Source organism: Taeniopygia guttata, chromosome 7 (genome assembly GCF_048771995.1).
Source record: "Taeniopygia guttata chromosome 7, bTaeGut7.mat, whole genome shotgun sequence".
NCBI lineage: Eukaryota > Metazoa > Chordata > Aves > Passeriformes > Estrildidae > Taeniopygia > Taeniopygia guttata.
Window position 1 is genome coordinate 37,985,354 of NC_133032.1, and position 21,939 is coordinate 38,007,292.

General features: G+C 42.4%; 1 protein-coding gene across 34 annotated transcripts in view; it reads right to left on the reverse strand.

The window, feature by feature from the left end:
- The window catches only part of NEB (nebulin), a 101,575-nt gene that overhangs the window by 57,521 nt on the left and 22,115 nt on the right, over nt 1-21,939 (reverse strand). For 32 of the 34 annotated variants that reach the window (XM_072931768.1, XM_072931762.1, XM_041717488.2 and 29 more), the window contains 38 exons: nt 21,765-21,872; nt 20,534-20,845; nt 20,140-20,343; nt 19,575-19,679; nt 19,130-19,237; nt 18,466-18,777; nt 17,946-18,149; nt 17,516-17,620; nt 17,316-17,423; nt 16,111-16,422; nt 15,585-15,788; nt 15,135-15,239; nt 14,935-15,042; nt 14,459-14,770; nt 13,609-13,812; nt 13,186-13,290; nt 12,986-13,093; nt 12,501-12,812; nt 11,837-12,040; nt 11,377-11,481; nt 11,177-11,284; nt 10,769-11,080; nt 10,262-10,465; nt 9,896-10,000; nt 9,110-9,217; nt 8,251-8,562; nt 7,608-7,811; nt 7,189-7,293; nt 6,605-6,712; nt 5,446-5,757; nt 4,831-5,034; nt 4,157-4,261; nt 3,572-3,679; nt 2,603-2,914; nt 1,952-2,155; nt 1,253-1,357; nt 968-1,075; nt 532-843 (listed from right to left, as the gene is read on the reverse strand). In XM_072931768.1, coding sequence (XP_072787869.1) covers nt 532-843; nt 968-1,075; nt 1,253-1,357; nt 1,952-2,155; nt 2,603-2,914; nt 3,572-3,679; nt 4,157-4,261; nt 4,831-5,034; nt 5,446-5,757; nt 6,605-6,712; nt 7,189-7,293; nt 7,608-7,811; nt 8,251-8,562; nt 9,110-9,217; nt 9,896-10,000; nt 10,262-10,465; nt 10,769-11,080; nt 11,177-11,284; nt 11,377-11,481; nt 11,837-12,040; nt 12,501-12,812; nt 12,986-13,093; nt 13,186-13,290; nt 13,609-13,812; nt 14,459-14,770; nt 14,935-15,042; nt 15,135-15,239; nt 15,585-15,788; nt 16,111-16,422; nt 17,316-17,423; nt 17,516-17,620; nt 17,946-18,149; nt 18,466-18,777; nt 19,130-19,237; nt 19,575-19,679; nt 20,140-20,343; nt 20,534-20,845; nt 21,765-21,872 — 6,981 coding nt within the window. The remainder of the gene's footprint in view (nt 1-531; nt 844-967; nt 1,076-1,252; nt 1,358-1,951; nt 2,156-2,602; nt 2,915-3,571; nt 3,680-4,156; nt 4,262-4,830; nt 5,035-5,445; nt 5,758-6,604; nt 6,713-7,188; nt 7,294-7,607; nt 7,812-8,250; nt 8,563-9,109; nt 9,218-9,895; nt 10,001-10,261; nt 10,466-10,768; nt 11,081-11,176; nt 11,285-11,376; nt 11,482-11,836; nt 12,041-12,500; nt 12,813-12,985; nt 13,094-13,185; nt 13,291-13,608; nt 13,813-14,458; nt 14,771-14,934; nt 15,043-15,134; nt 15,240-15,584; nt 15,789-16,110; nt 16,423-17,315; nt 17,424-17,515; nt 17,621-17,945; nt 18,150-18,465; nt 18,778-19,129; nt 19,238-19,574; nt 19,680-20,139; nt 20,344-20,533; nt 20,846-21,764; nt 21,873-21,939) is intronic. The other 2 variants (XM_072931763.1, XM_041717483.2) reach the window with 2 other exon arrangements.

The window sequence follows — 21,939 nt, forward strand, 5'->3', positions numbered from 1 at the left end:
TTCCTGGAGATGTTCAAGACTAGTCTGGATGAGGCTCTGAACAACCAGGTCTACTAGAAGGTGTCCCTTGTCCATGGCAGGGTGTTGGAATAAGATGACCTTTTACAACCCAAACCATTTTGGGATTCTGCAGCTCTAACTCTAACTGCAAGAAAGTTTTTCATAAGCCTTTCCCCAACTTATTCACACACGCCTTACACAACAAGCAGGCAGTGATGCTCTGTTGTATCAGGTCCTTTCTAGACACAGCACCCCTGATTTGCACAAAACAATGATACTTCTAATACACTGCATTCAAACCAGGGGCATAAGCTGCAAGTAGTCTGAAGGCAAACATTCCAAGACTAAGAAAACATGGCTTCCTTATGAACTGCCCCAAATATTTCTGGCACCCAGGCTGAAATCCTTCAGAAAGGATAAAATAAACATACCAGGACAGACCACGGGCATTTGAACGTATATTTGCCAGTCACTAACAAACAGAGCCTCACACAGCTGCCCTAAAGCTTTCCTACAGTGATTGCCACTCACGTCACTCTGGAGGTCGTAGGCCTGCCGTGCGTGGATCACGTCGTTCTGGTCGGGAAGGCAGGTCCACTGGTGCAGGTACTGCCTGTAGTCAATGTCACTGACCAGGGTCTGGCACTCCTTGGCTGCCTGCACTGACAGGGCATCCACAGGGATGTGGATCTGGGTCTTGGAATCGTTGTAGGCCTTCTTGTAGAGGCGGTCGTTCTGCAGGGCCATGGCGCGCGCGGCCAACGCCAGCTTGGGGTCGTCCTTGGCACTGGGGCACCCGATGTAGTGGCCTTTCTCCTTCTCGTGGGTTTCTTTGTACTTGTACTGGAAATACAAAAATAAGTGAATCTGGGATGAAGATCCTATCATTTCCTATTGCTACTGATCAAAAAAAAAACATATTCTTGTTTTGAATGTAACTGAAAATAAGTATAAAGGAAGAACATACGTCACTGGCAATGTCTCTTGACGCTTTTGCGGTTTTGATTGGAATTGCATCAGCTCTCATGTCATAACCCTTCTTTTTGGCCTCTTCCCAGGCTTGGACATAAAGTTTCTACACAAGAGAAGACAGAAAATGGCTTATCAATATTCTGCAAGATGGGATTTCTACATTTCATAACCGTGTATCAAAATTTTCATGAAATTGTGTTTGAGAACATCTTTATGATTAAAGAAATGCTGACTTAACTCTAAATTTACACTAGTTCAGTAAATATTTAAATGTCCTTACATTGCTAACATTGGCTGCATTGGCCTTTGCTAACAGAATGTCTGGTGTGTCAGGCATGACATGGATGGTCTTCTTGTCTGCATCCCAGGCTTCCGTGTACAAGCGCTGCAAGAGAGGAGAACAGCCCTTTACAAACAGTTCTTTATGAAATTATTTTACAATTACAATTATTTTACAAACTGCTAGGGATAGTTCCAGTAAGCTCTAATACCCTGACACAGCAAAGTTTCTCTCTGAACAGCTCAAGAAGGAAAACTTTGTCCCTCCTCATTATTTCGCAGGTAAAGCTGGTGCAGCAATGGATAGATCTTGGATTGTGGAGAAACAGTCATAGGAGGAAAAGTGTATTAATTGTTCTGTATGAGTTGTTTGATCATGTTTGTTATAAAGGAGTGACTTAGACCCTCCAGATCTGGGATAAGTTGCAGACGTTTCACAGCCAGAGAACTTCAGGTATTTCCTCATCACTTGTTCATCATGCAGTATTACTCTTGGAAAATATGTGAATTAAAGGACTTTTGTCTGTACATTTTTGCCAACTGCTCATTTCAGACTGAGCCCTGAGAGAACAGCTTTCCTGTACAATGGCTGAATTTGGACATCAACTTTCTCTTAAATCCACAAGTTTTTGGGTTTACTTTGTATTTTGAATTTTTCCCCTCATGAACAAGTTCTGTTAACTGGCAATACCACCCTCACCTTGTTCATGATCTCAGCATTTTGCTTGGCTAAGACCATGGCCAAGGAATCAGTCACGCTGGTAAATTTGATTTTGTCTGCAGGCTGCCGATATTTCCTGTCACTGAGGATTTCTCCAGCTTTCTTGGCTTTCTCAACTTCCAAGGAACCAATAGGAACCCATCCAATGCCTCTCAGCCATTCCAGGTCTGATTTGTAAACAGCCTGAAAAAAAGTGAAAATTTGTTATATATGGGCAAGTGTGATCAAATATTAAATTAATATAAGGAAGCACATACAATATGAACAACTGGGTTTGTTTCTGAGGATATGATTCTGAAAACAACTGTTGTTGAAGATTAAGTAAAATAATTATTAAATAAGAGAAATAACAGAGGGATACTAGCATAACAATGCTAGTATTGGACTAACACACAAATTATATCTCAGGTTAAGGACTGAAAAAATAGAATTAAACATCTATTTGATGAAAGAATTGAAAGAATGAAAGAATGAAAACATTTCAACAAGTCTGATGCAAGCAACTAGAGGCCTGTTATCCATATTTTAAAAATTAGATTCTGAAAGACTTCATTCTGTTTAGAGAATTACTCTATTACAGAATTACTTTACTACAGAAATACTGAGTTACAAATTTAAGGATTTGCTCACATCACTCTGGAGGTCGTAGGCTTCCTTGGCGTGGATCACGTCGTTCTGGTCGGGCAGACAGATCCACTGGTGCAGGTAGTGCCGGTAGTCGGCGTCGCTCACCAGCTGCTGGCACTTCTTGGCCAACACAATTCCCAGCATGTCCACGGGGCTGCTGAACCTTGTCTTGGACTTCTCAAAGTCCTTCTTGTACTCCCTGTCGCTCTGGATCTTGGCCACGTGCATCGACCACATCATCTTGGGGTCATCCTCGATGTTCCTGGCCCCAATGTGGTGGCCCAGCTGCTTTCGATATCCTTCCTTGTACTTGTACTGCAGGAAAAAAAAATCCATGTATATATTTATATATTTTATCATTTTTTAACACAAAGCATTTAAATAGATTTCTTTATAGAAAAACAAGGAGCATAAAAATCTGCTGCCATCTGTCTCTTAGTGATATTGCCTAATCCTTGAAATAAAACCTTTCCCAGACATTACAGAGTTTTTTTTCCCCTGTTTTTGTAGTCCAATGTTTTGAATTTCAATGTGACACTGAAACAGAATTATTTCTTTCCTCCAGAAAATACATGCATTTAAACTTTAAGAATTTATTTACTTACATATCGCTTTTGGGGACAAATTTTAAAGTACGTCCAATTTTGAATCAGAAATTAATTTGACAAACTCTAGCATAGACTCTTACATCTTTTTGTTCATCCTACTCGAACATCCATGGATAGCAATGGGGGGCATATAAATAATCTTCATGTTATTATATTTATTCATTACTGTGAGACATAACTCATGCAAAAAATACTGGCTATCCATTTTTTTTTTGTGCACTTAAGGCACGTGGTAGAATCACTATGAAAACAGATTTCTGTATTATTTATTTTGTGAAATGTGACATCAGTAAACAAGAGAACAAAGATTCTGATTATTTTCCATTACCAAATCCACAGAGAAATGAGAACAAAGCCTGCTCACCTCGCTGGCAATCTCCCTGGAGGCTTTAGCAGATTGAATGGGAATGGCATCAAAACGCAAATCATAGCCCTTCTTCTTCGACTCCTCCAAGGCCAGTTTGTACATTTTCTGTGAGAAAGAGTCACATCTTAGTTTCAAAAAACAAAATTCAAAATTGTATTTCAGTTCAGCACAACTGTGCAGTAAAACAAATGAAGTCCCTAAACTATATAGTTTTTTTTCAGATAATTTAAATATGGGTCTCCAGAAAATAAAATTAAAAAACAGATTTAAAAGATCTTGTAATTTTATTCTTGATGTTTGAAAAATGGTTAGGGAAGGCAAAGACTGGAAAATTTTAAAAATTAAATCACTTATTTACACAGCTTGCTATAGAAATAATTTCAATTTCTCATTTATGGGGGAAAATATATTTTAAAAGAAGATAAATTTTTGTGGAAGACCAACTCTGATTTCAGCACTAGAACTGGCCATGTAGCAAAATAAACAACCTGACAATATCTTAAAATTAATAAAAAATCAAAGGTGGCAAAAATGTACTTATCAGAAACCCTTTAACTATCTCAGCTCTCCAGTAGCACTCACCTCACTGTAGTTCACTCTGTTTTGTTTGGCCAGCAGGATTTCTGGGGTGTCAGGCATGACATGAATCGTGGTCTTGTCTTTGTTCCATGCTTCAGTGTACAAACGCTAAAAAAGAAAACAGGAAGAAGTTGATATGGCATTCAAAACCAGGTTAATATCTCATTAATTGTGGAAAACACATTAATTAAAATAATAGGAACCTGGTCTAGTGGGAACTGTCCCTTCCCATGGCAGGGGGTTGGAACAAAATGATCTTTAATGTCCATTCTAACCAAAACCATTTTATGACACTATAAAATATAGTATGGATATTCAGTTATGTGTTAATCTGGTAAAAGTAAAATCAACAAAAGGATAATTTATCTGAGGGAGTTTAAAAACATTCAGGAAACTGCCACATTGCTTCAGAATAATGAATAAACCAAAGCATTATTAGTGTCCAATGCACACACACATGCCAAGGAAAAGATTTAAATGCAAAATGCAGAATATTACACAAATTTGAGCCTTCCATTACCTGATCTTAGAGCTATGAGTGAAATAATAAGAGCACACTGATTGAGAATGCATCATGCCTGAACTGCAGCGTTGCTTGTGCTTAGTTCATTCCCAGTCCTGCCTCCAGGGCTGAGGCAGACACCTCTGATGCGTCACCCTGAGGGATCAGGACTCACCTTGTTCATGGTGTCTGCGTTCTGCTTGGCCAACACCATCTCCAGGGAATCCGTGACACTGGTGAACTTGATGGTGTCCGGACGCTGGCGGTAAATTTTGTCACTCAGGATCTCCCCTGCCTTCTTGGCTTTCTCAACTTCCAAGGAACCAATTGGGACCCAGCCAATGCCCCGCAGCCATTCCAGGTCAGATTTGTAGAAGTTCTGGTACAAGAAGAAAAAATTACACAGGTTATTTTAATAAAATAATCATAATAATATATATTACACAGTGCATCTTTCCAAAGGAAAATAACCTTCCTATCAGCTCTTCAAACAAATTCAAAGCTGTAAAGAAGACTGTAGAAAAAATGACAGCATTTCACCTACATTAAGGGTGAAACCATTATCCAGCTGTCACAGAATGGTAAATGATAGATGCTCCAAATCCTGGAATTACGGATTTTCATTTAAATATCATTTAGTTAATATAACCTCTATATTAGCATCAATTAACTGTGAAACTTAAAAATAAATCTCAAGAAGTTAGTTCTACCACATCAGAACAAGATGTCCTGATCCAACTATGTAAAACAAACTTATTCCTCCACAAAACTTTAATTCCAGAGTACTCACATCACTCTGCAGCTCATAGGCTTGCTTGGCGTGGATCACGTCGTTCTGGTCAGGCAGACAGATCCACTGGTGCAGGTAGTGCCGGTAGTCGGCGTCGCTCACCAGCTGCTGGCACTTCTTGGCCAACACAATTCCCAGCATGTCCACAGGGCTACTGAACCTTGTCTTGGACTTCTCAAAGTCCTTCTTGTACTCCCTGTCGCTCTGGATCTTGGCCACGTGCATCGACCACATCATCTTGGGGTCGTCCTCGATGTTCCTGGCCCCGATGTGGTGGCCCAGCTGCTTTCGATATCCTTCCTTGTACTTGTACTGAATCAGAAGATATTTAAATCACTTGGTGTATTGACAAATTAATAAATAATTCTAACAGTTTAACATACTCATTATTTTGTAAAGATAAAAATATGATGTAAGCCTTTCTGCTCTGGGATTATTTTCACATAAGTAGCTTTTTTATTAGATATAGTTACCTAAGAGTTTTTATATAACATGCTTTCTATTACTAAATGTTTAATGTCACATTCTAACTAGTTTAGTACTACACATTCTTTTACTATTAAGATTAAATTGTAAATATTATATTACTTTACAAACTTTTTATAAAACTCCTTGATTAAAACCATAAGACTTGCTCTGAATACAAAGAGTTGAAATACCCAACTTGAGAGTAGACAAGGAACATAAAAATCAGTTATCATCCATCTCTAAGTGATGCTTCCTTACCAGAAGCACAAGTTATCACAGCCATTGTATAGTTTATCCCTGTTTTTATGTTCAGACATCTTGAATTTCATTATGACACTTGAACAGAAATATTGTTTGAATCAGTAATTAAGCTGACAAACTATCATTGGTTCATACACCTTTCTGATCATGCTGCTTGAATATCCATGGACATCAACAGAAGTAGTGCAGGGGGCATATTAATAATCTTCACATTACTATATTTATCTATTACAGTGATATATTCCTCACAATAAAAATACTGGCTCCCCCTTTCTTCCATGCACTAAAGGCAATGTATTGGAATCATTATAACGAATCAATATGAAAATATATTTCATTATTATCTATTCTATGAAGCATGACAGTAACAAACATTCTGATTCTTTTCCATTACCAGATCCACAGAGACATGAGAACAAAGCCTGCTCACCTCGCTGGCAATCTCCCTGGAGGCTTTGGCAGACTGAATGGGAATGGCATCAAAACGCAAATCATAGCCCTTCTTCTTTGACTCCTCCAAGGCCAGTTTGTACATTTTCTGTGAGAAAAAAATTCACAATTGAGTTTCAAAAACAAAATAGCATTACAGTTAAGCACATCTGAGTAATAAAACTATTCAAGCTCCTAAACAATAGTGTTGATTTTCAGTCAACCTTAACATCTTCAGCGCAGCTCTACATTCAGTAGAAAATAAACTGTGGATTTCAAAGAACTTCTAATTTTATTGTAGACACTTGGAAAATGGGAATCATTGAGGAAAAGCAAAGCAAAACTAGTTATTTCCATACCTTGTTGTAGAAATTACTTCTAATTTATGGGGCATAATATATTTCAATAGCCCAGTTAGATATCCAAGAGTTCAATTTCCGGAATAACTCTGATTTCAACATGGGAACGGACTATTTGTGAAAATAAACAACCTGACAATATTTTAAATTAATAAAAAATCAAAGATGAAAAAAGTGTACTTGTCAGAAGTACAAGTAAATTTTCTCGGATTTCAGTTGCACTCACCTCACTGTAGTTCACTCTGTTTTGTTTGGCCAGCAGGATTTCTGGGGTGTCAGGCATGACATGAATCGTGGTCTTGTCTTTGTTCCACGCTTCAGTGTACAAACGCTAAAAAACAAAACATTAAGAGATTGATATGGCATTCAAAACCAGGTTATTATTTCAATAATCAGGGAAAACATAGACCATACCAAATGAAAATACAGGAAATGTAACAGGGATAATCAGTTAGGTAATTAGGAAAAGACAGTATTAACAAAAGGAGGATTGACTTGTGGAAATGTAACACTTAAAAAACACCATATTGATTAAGGAGGAGAATTTAAAAAATGAGCATTGCTTGTGCTCAGTTTATTCCCAGTCCTGCCTCCAGGGATGAGGCAGACACCTCTGATGTGTCTCCCTGAGGGATCAGGACTCACCTTGTTCATGGTGTCTGCGTTCTGCTTGGCCAACACCATCTCCAGGGAATCCGTGACACTGGTGAACTTGATGGTGTCCGGACGCTGGCGGTAAATTTTGTCACTCAGGATCTCCCCTGCCTTCTTGGCTTTCTCAACTTCCAAGGAACCAATTGGGACCCAGCCAATGCCCCGCAGCCATTCCAGGTCAGATTTGTAGCAGTGCTGTTAAAAAATAGAAAAAAAAAATCACCCACACAGGTTATTCTATCAATAATAATAATAATAATAATAATGCAACTTATATGGTTAAGAGTTCACCAGTAAGTAACCTCTCTATCAACTTAACAATTAATTTAAATAAATTCAAAGTACAAGAGAAAATATGGAAAAAACAAGTGCATTTCCACTATATTGAGGGTGAAACCATTATCCAACTTTCACAGAATAGTAAATGATAGATAGCAATTCTGGAGTTAGAGGATTTCATTGAAGCATCAATTAGAAAACACATCCTGTTGGAGTGCTTCGTTTCAATCAGCCACAAAATTTCAAAATAAATCTCTAGAAGTTAGTTCTACCACATCAGAACAAGATGGCCTGATCCAACTATGTAAAATATCAAATATATTCCTCAGCAAAACTTAAATGCCAGAGAACTCACATCACTCTGAAGGTCGTAGGCTTCCTTGGCGTGGATCACGTCGTTCTGGTCAGGCAGACAGATCCACTGGTGCAGGTAGTGCCGGTAGTCAATGTCACTGACCAACCCTTGGCACTTCTTGGCCAACACAATTCCCAGCATGTCCACGGGGCTGCTGAACCTTGTCTTGGACTTCTCAAAGTCCTTCTTGTACTCCCTGTCACTCTGGATCTTGGCCACGTGCATCGACCACATCATCTTGGGGTCATCCTCGATGTTCCTGGCCCCAATGTGGTGGCCCAGCTGCTTTCGATATCCTTCCTTGTACTTGTACTGAAACACAAACCAAGATATTACATTTCTGTATCAACTATAAATATCAGTTACTCATATTAAATATTTCTAACAATTACCTTTCCAAACTTATCTAACCTACCATTATAAAAAATCCCAAAAATTCAGATCACATCTCATGCTAATTATATTCCAAGACTAAAGTTTTTTGCTATTTGAGTTAGAACCCTAAACAGAAATTTTTTATCATTTTCCTATTTGAAGAAATGTGCTTTACTAATATTAGTGAGAAATAATCCTGGTCTTAATAAATGCATTTAATCCTTATTACATATAATGGTACACATACTGTAAATACTTATTTACACATACAGGGCTATAAGCTATACAATTATCATGATAGCAGCATTATATTGTTCTTATAGCTATCATTTTTTTTTTTAGCATACATGATAATTTTCTTGCAAAAATCTACTACTTAAGCTCACAGTTTAACTGCAGTGCCTTTTACAGGATCCAGCGGATAATTTTCAGGTTTCAGAGGAGAGATGTCAACATAGAAAGGAACAAAAATTTAGATTCTTACATCACTAGCAATTTGCCTGGATGCTTTGGCTGCTTGGATGGGGATGGCATCAGCTCTCAAATCATAGCCTTTCTTCTTTGCATCTTCCATGGCCTGTCTGTATTGTTTCTAGATGAAGAATTAAACAGTGGGACTCATGTAAGTTCCATATGCTATATTCTAAGCAAAACAAACTTCTTGGAAGTAGATCTAATAATTGTGTTTAGATTTATTAAACCCAGTTTTATCTACCTTAAACTCAAAACCTCAGATCAGTAGGTGATACAAATTCATGTCAAAGGAAGATCTTTGCTAAATACATTTATTAATTAATTTTTATTGTACTGCTTTAAATAATGTAACATTGACTAAAATTTAGAGCTAAACTTTTCTTCTATACAAATGGAGTAAAACTTACTTTTTAAAACCACTGATATGGCTTACAGATGTGAACTTGTTTGCCTAAAATAATGCTGAACACTGGCATCACACGTTTTCAGAATTATGCTGGTAATTATCTTTCTGGTAATAATTTTTGCCTCGCCAACATTATGCACACTGGCAGGACTGACTCTCGAAAAATTCAGTGGAAACTTGTGTGGAATTTATGGAATTTCTGCTCACCAGTGCTCACAGTTCTATGTATGAACTACTAGAAATACACAATGTTTTTAAAGTCACAATATCTTGGATGAATATGGGAGTTACTTTAGGAAACTGATAGTGCCATCTCTAGAAGCTTTCCCAGAACCTTCCTGATCCAGCCATGACACAGAGCAGCTACATTTGCAGACCTCCCACACTCACCAGACTGTAGTTCTTCTTGTTCTCTCTTGCCAGTGTGATTTCAGGAGTGTCAGGCATGATGTGGATTTGTGTCTTGTCTTTATCCCAGGCCTCAGTGTACAAGCGCTGCAGGAGAAACACAGCAGAGTATTTGGAGACATTCACAACTGATAATTGTGACAAATTAACTTAGGAATTCTCTAGGAAGATATTATTAAAGCAGCTGTTGATGAAAACAAGTTTCTGATTACCAAAAATGGAACTCACATTTTTACAGCCTTACAGTGCTGAAACCCCACAGCACAGGCACAAGTCCAGGGTCCCAGTCCTGTCTCAGGGGTTTAGGCAGAGATTGTTCATGAGTTACCAGGTCAAATGCAGACTCACCTTGTTCATGGTGTCTGCATTCTGCTTGGCCAACACCATCGGGAGAGAATCTGGGATGCTGGTGAACTTGATGGTGTCCGGATGCTGGCGGTAAATTTTGTCACTCAGGATCTCCCCTGCCTTCTTGGCCTTCTCAACTTCCAAGGAACCAATTGGGACCCAGCCAATGCCCCGCAGCCACTCAAGGTCAGACTTGTAGCAGTTCTGTTACAAAATATAAAGGCAGCAGTTAAAAATTTCCCCTTTATATGTTAATCAGCATTTAAATATATTCAAATTTCCTATTATGAAGGATTATTTATGGAGCTAATTCTCCTGTTTAGCCGTAAATAAACCTTCATAAATCCCTTACATTAAGATACCTTCACTCAAAATATAACAGCCTTGTTTTGAGCAGGGAAAAAACCACAACATGAAAAAATACTATATGAGAGCAACTATTCTAGCTTATATTCCAAGACAGTTACAAACATTTCAGTGGCCCAGGGCTTATCAGCAAGTACTCACATCACTCTGGAGGTCATAGGCTTGCTTAGCATGGATCACATCATTCTGGTCTGGCAGACAAGTCCATTCATGGAGGTAGTGCCGATAATCAGCATCACTGACCAGCTCCTGACATTTCTTGGCCAACACCACTCCCAGCATGTCCACAGGGCTGCTGAACCTTGTCTTGGACTTCTCAAAGTCCTTCTTGTACTCCCTGTCACTCTGGATCTTGGCCACGTGCATCGACCACATCATCTTGGGGTCATCCTCGATGTTCCTGGCCCCAATGTGGTGGCCCAGCTGTTTACGATACCCTTCTTTGTACTTGTACTGGGGACAAAAAAAATGTTCCATGAGTGTTAGTTTAGGGTTTTTATATGATCCCAGAAGCCCCAGTGTGTGTTACAAGGGCTGCTGTGCACTCACATCACTGGCGATGTCCCGGGAAGCTTTGGCTGACTTGATGGGAATGGCATCTGCCCGCATGTCGTAGCCCTTCTTCTTCTCCTCCTCCATCGCCTGCTTGTACAATTTCTGCAACAGACACCACCAGGCCCTCAGACAATGCTGCTGCCCAGACACGGCAGCACCCAGGGACACCCTCTGCACCCTCAACAACCACCCACCTCGCTGAAGTTCACTTTGTTCTGCTGGGCCAGCAGGATCCCAGGGGTGTCTGGCATGATGTGAATGCTGGTTTTGTCCTTCTCCCAGGCTGAGATGTACGAGCGCTGCAAAAGGAGGAGCACAGAAGGAGAAGAGATCACACAGGTTTAGGGGAACAAACTCAATGAGCAAATCATGTCCACAAACCAAAGCTAGAGACCTCTACATTGCATTGACCCAGGAAACACCTTTGCTTTCTCCAAACCTTTCTAATGCCTCACCCTTTTCTTTTCCACACTGTAACCTATTACTGCTCCAACCATGCAAATGAAAATTTCATCACAAACAAGGAACACAAATCTCTGAGGCAAGAGGGATTTTCTCCCCTTGCACAGCCTGGGCCTTGGAAGGACATCGAACAACATCCTAGGAAAGGAAGGTGCTCATTTCCTTCAGGATGCAAAGACAAGGAAATCTCACCTGGTTCATGATTTCAGAGTTGTGCTTTGCCAGCACCATGGGCATTGAGTCAGGAAGGCTCGTGAATTTGATGGTGTCTGGGTGCTGCCGATACTTCTTGTCACTCAGGATCTCACTCGCCCTCTTGTTCTTCTCAACGTCCAATGATCCAATTGGGGACCAGCCAATGCCCCTGAGCCACTGCAGGTCAGACTTGTACACGTTCTGGAAGGACAGGAAAGGACACAAACAACTTAGCAAATTCCTCACTCCAAGCAACCTCATCTCCTACTACGGGAAACTCCGCTTAATGGAGCACATTCCACTGGGTCAACCCACCAGCTTGTGCCATAAAAGTGACTCTGGATAATTTCAGCTCCTAGAAACCTGTCTGAGGCTATCAAGCAATCCACAAATCTTCTTCCTCTATCTTATTTGTACTGCTGTCAAAGACCTACCCCATTTGTGAATCTGCATCTGCCTTGGACACTGGAGGAGCCTTTTATCCCATCTCCTAAGGCTCCATGTACTATTCTCAGCTGCAAAATTTCTTGCCATTGCCAAAACTTGGTTCTCCAGAAGACAAGGATTTGAATTCCTTTGACCTTCCCTTGCCACACAAACCTCCTCAACAAGTAGAATAGACAACCCAAGGCTGTCAGACAGCCAGTAAAGAACAACTCACATCACTCTGCAGGTCGTACACTGTCTTGGCATGGACAACATCGTTCTGGTCCGGCAGGCACGTCCAGCGGTGCAGAGGGTGACGGTAGTCAACATCACTGACCAGCTCCTGGCATTTCTTGGCCAACACCACTCCCAGCATGTCCACAGGGCTGCTGAAGTTGGTCTTGGACTTCTCAAAAGCTTTCTTGTACTCCCTGTCACTCTGGATCTTGGCCACGTGCATTGACCACATCATCTTGGGGTCATCCTCAATGTTCCTGGCCCCAATGTGGTGGCCCAGCTGTTTGCGATATCCTTCCTTGTACTTGTACTGGGGACAAAAAATGTTCAGTGAGTGTTAATTTAGGGTTTTAGGGTTTTTATATGACCCAAGCAGCCCTTGTGACACCACCTCCAAGAAACTTAGCAGCTGAAGCCACAGAGATTTTAAAGAAAGAAGCTAAGCAGCCCCAGTGTGTGCTACGAGGGCTGCTGTGCACTCACATCACTGGCAATGTCCCGGGAAGCTTTGGCTGACTTGATGGGAATGGCATCTGCCCGCATGTCGTAGCCCTTCTTCTTCTCCTCCTCCATCGCCTGCTTGTACAGTTTCTGCAACAGACACCACCAGGCCCTCAGACAACGCTGCTGCCCAGACACGGCAGCACCCAGGGACACCCTCTGCACCCTCAACAACCACCCACCTCGCTGAAGTTCACTTTGTTCTGCTGGGCCAGCAGGATCCCAGGGGTGTCTGGCATGATGTGAATGCTGGTTTTGTCCTTCTCCCAGGCTGAGATATATGAGCGCTGGAAGAGGACAACAGGAAACAAGAGCACACAAGTTTAGTTTTACTCAAACTCAATGAGCAAATCAGCTCAGTGGACCAAAGCAAGAGGCCTCTACTTTGCACTACCCCAGAAACACCTTTGCTTTCCCCAAACCTTTCTAATGCTTCACCCTTTTCCACATTGCACCTCATTACTTCTCCAACCACAAAGTGCTTTATCTCAAACAAGGAACATAAATCCCTGTAAGAGGATGCAGAACTCAGACCATGGAAGGACATAGGAAACATCCTGGAAAAGGAAGATGCTCATCAAGATGCAAAAACAAGGAAATCTCACTTGGTCCATGATTTTGGAGTTATTCTTTGCCAGCACCATGGGCATTGAGTCAGGAAGGCTCGTGAATTTGATGGTGTCTGGGTGCTGCCGATACTTCTTGTCACTCAGGATCTCACTCGCCCTCTTGTTCTTCTCAACATCCAATGATCCAATTGGGGACCAGCCAATGCCCCTCAGCCACTGCAGGTCAGACTTGTACACGTTCTGGAAGGACAGGAAAGGACAGAAACAACTTAGCAAATTCCTCACTCCAAGCAACCTAATCTCCTACCACCGGATGCTCTACCAAATGGAACATGTTTCCCTGGGTCACCCCACTGGACACCAGGAATAGGACTCCCATGAAGATCAGTTCCCCATACATGGCTCCCTACCCCTGCAACAGCACAGGTCCCTGCCAAGTAATCCACAACCCTACCTCTCCATCTTCTCAGTATCGCCAGCAAAGACCTGCTCCATTTGGCATTCTGCAGCTGGCAGAGGCATGGGAGGTGCCTTACATCGCCCAAGACCTTCTCTACCATGTACCATTGCACCCAGAGCTTGCCACTGCCACTGTTGGTCCTCCAAAGGGCAATATTTTACTCTGTTGCCCTTCCCCTGCCTTACTCTACTGAAGATCTCAGCCACAACTCTCCCCATAAAATCTGCATGGCAAAAAATGATTTTTCTGTGAGCATGAGCCCCCACAAACATCATCGCTGACTGTCCATGACAAGAAGTGCCACAACATTACCTCAGACCCTCAGAATCTGCCAAGAATTATTATCCCCACAAGGACCTCTTCCAGTAGAGGAACAGAACACAAGAGAGGCTTGTGGTTGCAACACAGCTAGTAAAGAAAACTCACATCACTCTGCAGGTCGTACACTGTCTTGGCATGGACAACATCGTTCTGGTCCGGCAGGCATGTCCAGCGGTGCAGAGGGTGACGGTAATCAACATCACTGACCAGCTCCTGGCATTTCTTGGCCAGCACCACTCCCAGCATGTCCACAGGGCTGCTGAAGTTGGTCTTGGACTTCTCAAAGGCTTTCTTGTACTCCCTGTCACTCTGGATCTTGGCCACGTGCATTGACCACATCATCTTGGGGTCATCCTCGATGTTCCTGGCCCCAATGTGGTGGCCCAGCTGCTTTCGATATCCTTCCTTGTACTTGTACTGAGGACAAAAAAAATGTTCCAGGGGGTTAGTTTAGGGTATTTTATGTCACCAAGAACCCTGTGACAGCCCCTCCAGAAAACATAGCAGCTGAAGCCACAGAGATTTTAAAGAACGAAACTACTCAGCCCAAGTGGGAGCCACAAGGGCTGCTGTGCACTCACATCACTGGCGATGTCCCGGGAAGCTTTGGCTGACTTGATGGGAATGGCATCTGCCCGCATGTCGTAGCCCTTCTTCTTCTCCTCCTCCATCGCCTGCTTGTACAGTTTCTGCAACAGACACCACCAGGCCCTCAGACAACGCTGCTGCCCAGACACAGCAGCGCCCAGGGACACCCTCTGCACCCTCAACAACCACCCACCTCGCTGAAGTTCACTTTGTTCTGCTGGGCCAGCAGGATCCCAGGGGTGTCTGGCATGATGTGAATGCTGGTTTTGTCCTTCTCCCAGGCTGAGATATACGAGCGCTGGAAGAGGAGGAGCAAAGAAGGAGATAAGATCACACAGGTTTAGGGAAACAAACTCAATGAGCAAATCATGTCCACAAACCAAAGCAAGAGGCTTCTGCTTTGCACTACCCCAGGAACACCTTTGTTTTCTCCAAAACCTTCTAATGCTTCACCCTTTTCTTTTCCACAATCTACCTCTTTACTGCTCCAAAAGAGACTTTTATCTAAAACAAGGAACATAAATCCCTGTAAGGGGATGCAGTATACCCCTTGAAGAACTCAGGCCATGGAAGGACATAGAACAACATCCCGGGAAAGGAAGATGCTCATTTCCTTCAGGATGCAAACACAAGGAAATCTCACCTGGTCCATGATTTTGGAGTTGTTCTTTGCCAGCACCATGGGCATCGAGTCAGGAAGGCTCGTGAATTTGATGGTGCCTGGGTGCTGCCGATACTTCTTGTCACTCAGGATCTCACTCGCCCTCTTGTTCTTCTCAGCATCCAGTGATCCAATTGGGGACCAGCCAATGCCCCTCAGCCACTGCAGGTCAGACTTGTACACGTTCTGGAAGGACAGGAAAGGACACAAACAGCTCAGCAACCTCCTCACTGCAAGCAACCTCATCTCCTGCTACGGGAAACTCTGCTTAATGGAGCACATTCCACTGGGTCAACCCACCAGCCACCCATTTAGTGTCTGTACCTATCCCGTAGGGCTCTTCATATAATTTTCATCTGCACCCATAACTTGCCAATCCTTGCTTCTTCAGAAAATGAGGGTTTTAATCTGTTGCCCTTCCCCTGACACACACACCTCCCCTCCAACAGTAGAAAAAATACAGGACAGACCACCCAATGGTGTCACACAGCCAGTAAAGAAAACTCACATCACTCTGCAGGTCGTACACCGTCTTGGCATGGACAACATCGTTCTGGTCCGGCAGGCACGTCCAGCGGTGCAGAGGGTGACGGTAATCGGCATCACTGACCAGCTCCTGGCACTTCTTGGCCAACACTACTCCCAGCATGTCCACAGGGCTGCTGAAGTTGGTCTTGGACTTCTCAAAAGCTTTCTTGTACTCCCTGTCACTCTGGATCTTGGCCACATGCATCGACCACATCATCTTGGGGTCATCCTCGATGTTCCTGGCCCCAATGTGGTGGCCCAGCTGTTTGCGATACCCTTCCTTGTACTTGTACTGCAGGAAGAAAGAGTATCCACTGAGTACTATTTTAGTTTGTTTCACATTACTAGCAACCCCTATGGCATCATCTCCAGCCAATTTTTCAACTGAAACCACAGAGAGTTTAAGTGTGAAAGTGCTCAGCTGATGACCTATAGTGTATAGCTAGAAAAGAATCCACACAATATCCTTCTGAGTAATTTTCCAAGACTCTCCCTGGACTATATATTTAGAGCTATAGGTCAGTATCTGAGAAGAAGAAAACTCTCTAAATCATGAAAGCTATCCTAAAGACCTGAAGTTCAATTAATACTCCCTACATTAAGTATCATTTACTCATATTCAAGCACAATGGCCAAATCAACTCAAACTACTGAGGCAATAAAATATAACTACACAGAGACTTAAGGGGAAGACAGCAAACACTTACAGGATGCAATTTTGTATTAATATCTACAAGTAACAAAAAATGCTTTTTTTAATACAGCTTTAATTTTTAAATGAAAACTTGGTTTGGGACTTCTTTCCTCACGCACAGCTCAACTGTGTAGCTGCAGAGTCAGGGCCATGCAGGTGGGTAATGCTGAGGGCAGTCCAACACCTCAGATCTCTAGGCTGTTGCACGAGGAGATGCACTCACAAGCCCAGGAGGGACCCTGCTTTGACCTATGGCCATCACCCAGCTCCCACAGCTACCCTGCCACATCACCTAGGCCTTCCCTTGCAACAGTGCATGCCCATAACTTGCACGGAGAGCTACAGATGGACAATGTGAAGAAAAACTGATGGACAAATGAAGGGCACTGACAGGTAATGGATCTGTTACCTCCATTTGGCTCAGTTGCAAACCCTGAATTCAACTACCACCACATGGCACCTGTGTGCTACGAGGGCTGCTGTGCACTCACATCACTGGCGATGTCCCGGGAAGCTTTGGCTGACTTGATGGGAATGGCATCTGCCCGCATGTCATAGCCCTTCTTCTTCTCCTCCTCCATCGCCTGCTTGTACAGTTTCTGCAACAGACACCACCAGGCCCTCAGACAACGCTGCTGCCCAGACACGGCAGCGCCCAGGGACACCCTCTGCACCCTCAACAACCACCCACCTCGCTGAAGTTCACTTTGTTCTGCTGGGCCAGCAGGATCCCAGGGGTGTCTGGCATGATGTGAATGCTGGTTTTGTCCTTCTCCCAGGCTGAGATGTACGAGCGCTGGAAGAGGACAACAGGAAACAAGAGCACACAGGTTTAGTTTTACTCAAACTCAATGAGCAAATCAGCTCAGTGAACCAAAACAAGAGGCCACTTCTTTGCACTACCCCAGAAACACCTTTGGTTTCTCCAAACCTTTCTAATGCTTCACCCTTTTCCACATTGCACCTCATTACTTCTCCAACCACAAAAAAAAAGTGTTTTATCTCAAACAAGGAACATAAATCCCTGTAAGAGGATGCAGAACTCAGACCATGGAAGGACATAGAACAACATCCTGGGAAAGGAAGATGCTCATCAAGATGCAAACACAAGGAAATCTCACTTGATCCATGATTTTGGAGTTATTCTTTGCCAACACCATGGGCATTGAGTCAGGAAGGCTCGTGAATTTGATGGTGTCTGGGTGCTGCCGATACTTCTTGTCACTCAGGATCTCACTCGCCCTCTTGTTCTTCTCAACGTCCAGTGATCCAATTGGGGACCAGCCAATGCCCCTCAGCCACTGCAGGTCAGACTTGTACACGTTCTGGAAGAATAGGAAAGGACACAAACAGCTCAGCAACCTCCTCACTGCAAGAAATCCCAACTCCTACCAATGGATATTCTCCTGAATAGAACATATTCCACTGAGTCAACCCACCAGCCACACATTCATCATTTGGACCCATCCCCTAAGACTCTCCACTGCTCTCAGTATTTGTCTTTCCCAACTGTTGGTTCTCCACAAGAAAAAACTTGACTCCATTGCCCTTTCCCTGCCACACAGCCTCCTCCTTCAAATCTAGAACAGAACAGAGGACAGACAACCCAAGGCTGTCAGACAGCCAGTAAAGAAAACTCACATCACTCTGCAGGTCGTACACCGTCTTGGCATGGACAACATCGTTCTGGTCCGGCAGGCACGTCCAGCGGTGCAGAGGGTGACGGTAATCAGCATCACTGACCAGCTCCTGGCATTTCTTGGCCAGCACCACTCCCAGCATGTCCACAGGGCTGCTGAACCTTGTCTTGGACTTCTCAAAGTCCTTCTTGTACTCCCTGTCACTCTGGATCTTGGCCACGTGCATCGACCACATCATCTTGGGGTCATCCTCGATGTTCCTGGCCCCAATGTGGTGGCCCAGCTGTTTTCTGTATGCGGTTTTGTACTTGTACTAATTGAAGACAGAAGCAACAATTACCACTTCTTTCCAAGCTGCCATTTCAGTTTCTATGTTGTTAATGCAGTAGTTAATTTGGTTCTGTTTTTTCCCCAAGTTTTTAGCATTTGTTATAACGTCCAGGAGATATTATAGGATTCTTCATGGTTATATACGGTCATCTTTATATTACTGTTTTTAATTTAATTAACTTTACACCATTAAAAATTACACAACCTTTGAGGTGGGCAGCAACACAACAGTGTTAACATTTTACATATCTACTCCTGTTAAATAGAAACTATTTTCATCCAAGATTTTGTGCCCACTCTGTGCCCCATTCTGATTTTGCCTCTGCAAGACTCACCTCACTGGCTATGTCTCGGGATGCCTTGGCTGCCTGGAGGGGGATGGCATCAGGAGGGAGGTCGTAGCCTTTCTTCCTCAGCTCTTCATATCCTACCTTGTAACGTTTCTATTAGAGACGGATTGAAAGGAATTCATGCAGATAAAACACTCTAGAGAGTTTTTCAATGCTACAACTTTCCACCTCTCACTACTGAAAAGAAAACATGGGTTTCCAAACAAAGCTTAATTAATTAAACTCTATACCCTGCTATTAATGACAGGTATTTTGTACCCTTGGATATAAAATATTTTAAAATTACAATTTAAATGTTTTCTGACTATTTCATTGAAGATCAAAAAATTTTTTTAGCAAATACATCAATTGAATTATTCCCAGAGCTTTCTACAGAGGTGAGTAATACAACCCTGTGATTCTCTATACCCAGGTTCAAATGCAAACTTACATCACTTGTGTTAATCAAGTTTGATTTAGCCAACAAAATTTCAGGTGTATCAGGCATGATGTGAACCTTAGTCTTGTCCTTGTTCCAAGCTTCCCTGTAGAGTATCTGGAAGACACATGAACAAAAACCTGGTCTGATTCAAGACTCACCTGCGCAGCAGTAATTTCAGTTCACCTTTTCTCTGAATTACCAAAGAAAAAAGGTACAAAGCAAGAATTAGGGATGTAAACAAGATAAGATAGTAAAATCAAATAATACAATGACTTCTTACTGAAATAGTCTTTTTTTCTTCTTTACATCCATGTAATGCCAAGGAAACAGCATTAAAACAACATATTTACATACTGCCTACTAAAGGTCTTATTTGCAGTTATACTAAGTAAATCATCAGCGCTCAAGATCTTCACCTTCTGAACAAGGCACAATGAGCAGTGAGGCCCTGAATATAAACGCCTGCTATCTGGATATTTTAAGTGCATGTTGTGAACCAGATATCCTTTTTAAAAATGTATATTAATGTATTCATTTATTGAATCCCCACGTTCTGTCTCTAGAGGCAACTTACATCACTCCTATTTTTGGCATTAGATTTTGCCAAAACAACATCCATGGCATCTGGGATACTTGTGAACTTAATAGTGTCTGGGTGCTGCCTGTACTTCTTGTCACTCAGTATTTCAGAAGCTTTCTTGTTCTTTTCAGCTTCCAGAGATCCCAAAGGACTCCATCCAATGCCTCTGAGCCACTGCAGATCTGACTTATACAGGTTCTGTTAAGGGTGAAAATCAAAACCATAGCAGATTATTTCACTGTTCATTGATTAAACCCTTTGAAAAGTATGTCAGTTTAGCTCCAATCTGATCTATACTGATATCAAATGCGAGTCATCAAAGATACCTTCCAATCAGCAGTAATTATTTGACATGGAAATAAGTGAATTAAACCCAGAGGGAGCTTACCTCACTCTGCAGCTCATTGACCCTCTTTGCCTCAGTGACATCGACCTGGTCTGGCAGACAAGTCCAGCGATGCAGAATGTGTTTGTAGTCCACATCACTGACCAGCTCCTGACACTTCTTGGCCAGAAGGAAGCCCAGCATATCCACAGGCATATTGAACTTGGTCTTCCACTTCTCAAAGTCTTTCTTGTACTCCCTCTCACTCTGCATTTTAGCGACTTGCATGGACCACAGCATCTTGGGGTCATCCTGCAAGCTGCGGAATCCGATGTGATGTCCCTGCTGCTTGCGGTATCCTTCCTTGTACTTGAACTGCAGTGGCAAAGGTGGCACCACAAACCACAGTGACAAACATGTAACTGACACAACACCAGTATATTCCCTCATCTTAATGTTCCTCATGAAATTACCCCTTGAAGTGTCCAAGGCCAGGTTGGATGGGGCTTGGAGCAACCTGGGATAGCAGAGTGTGGCCCTGCCCACAGAAAGGGTGGAATTGAATAATCCTTAATGTCCCTTCCAACCCAAAGCATTTTGTGATTCCATAATTCTATAAATAAGCAACTTGTTCTGGCCTCTCATGTAAAGTTTCAGCAGCCCCTTGACTAGAAAGAGTCCTTGGAAAGGAAGAGAGTGTGGCAATAGGAATGGTCTCCTGTGCCCACTGACCCAGAGCTCCCTAATACTGACACACTGAAATATTTTGATTAATAACATCATCAACAATGAAAAATTATGAAATACAAAGATACTTAGGCACAGGAAACATTTCCTAATGATTAATAAAATATCTTTGAGAATTAATAAATTCTCTATCCCTAAAAATAAAACAAATGCAGGAGTTGTATTTGTACCAAGTTATGGTAACAGCAGTCCATGTGTCACCACATCTGTTTCAGAGCTGTAATGAGGATTTCTCTGGATAGGCACTGGGCTTGGCTAATTGGGCCAAATTTGCTGCTGCTCTGAAAATGAAGCAGCCTAAAGACCAGAAAACTCCTCCCTTTTTATGATCAGCCATGAATGGACCAAACTTTGGGCTTGTTAAGATGACAGAGAAACCCTTGTTAAAGTGGACAGAAACAGCTCAGGAAGGAGTTTTGTCAGCAATGCTGGTTTTGACTCCAAGCCACACTTTAGCAGAGAGGTGTATCTATCTCAATTTACTGGGACTCTGTAGGTTGTAACAAGCAGGTCAGTGCATGTCACACTGAGTTAAAATGCTGCTTACATCACTTGCAATGTCCCTTGAAGCTTTGGCAGCTTTCACTGACATGGCTTCAGGCGTGAGGTCATAGCCTTTCTTTATCATTTTCTCCCAGTCAAGTTTGTAGAGTTTCTAAAATTGAAAAAAATATTAATTAAAACCAGTAATATGTATGTCACCTGCTATTTAGATACACTAA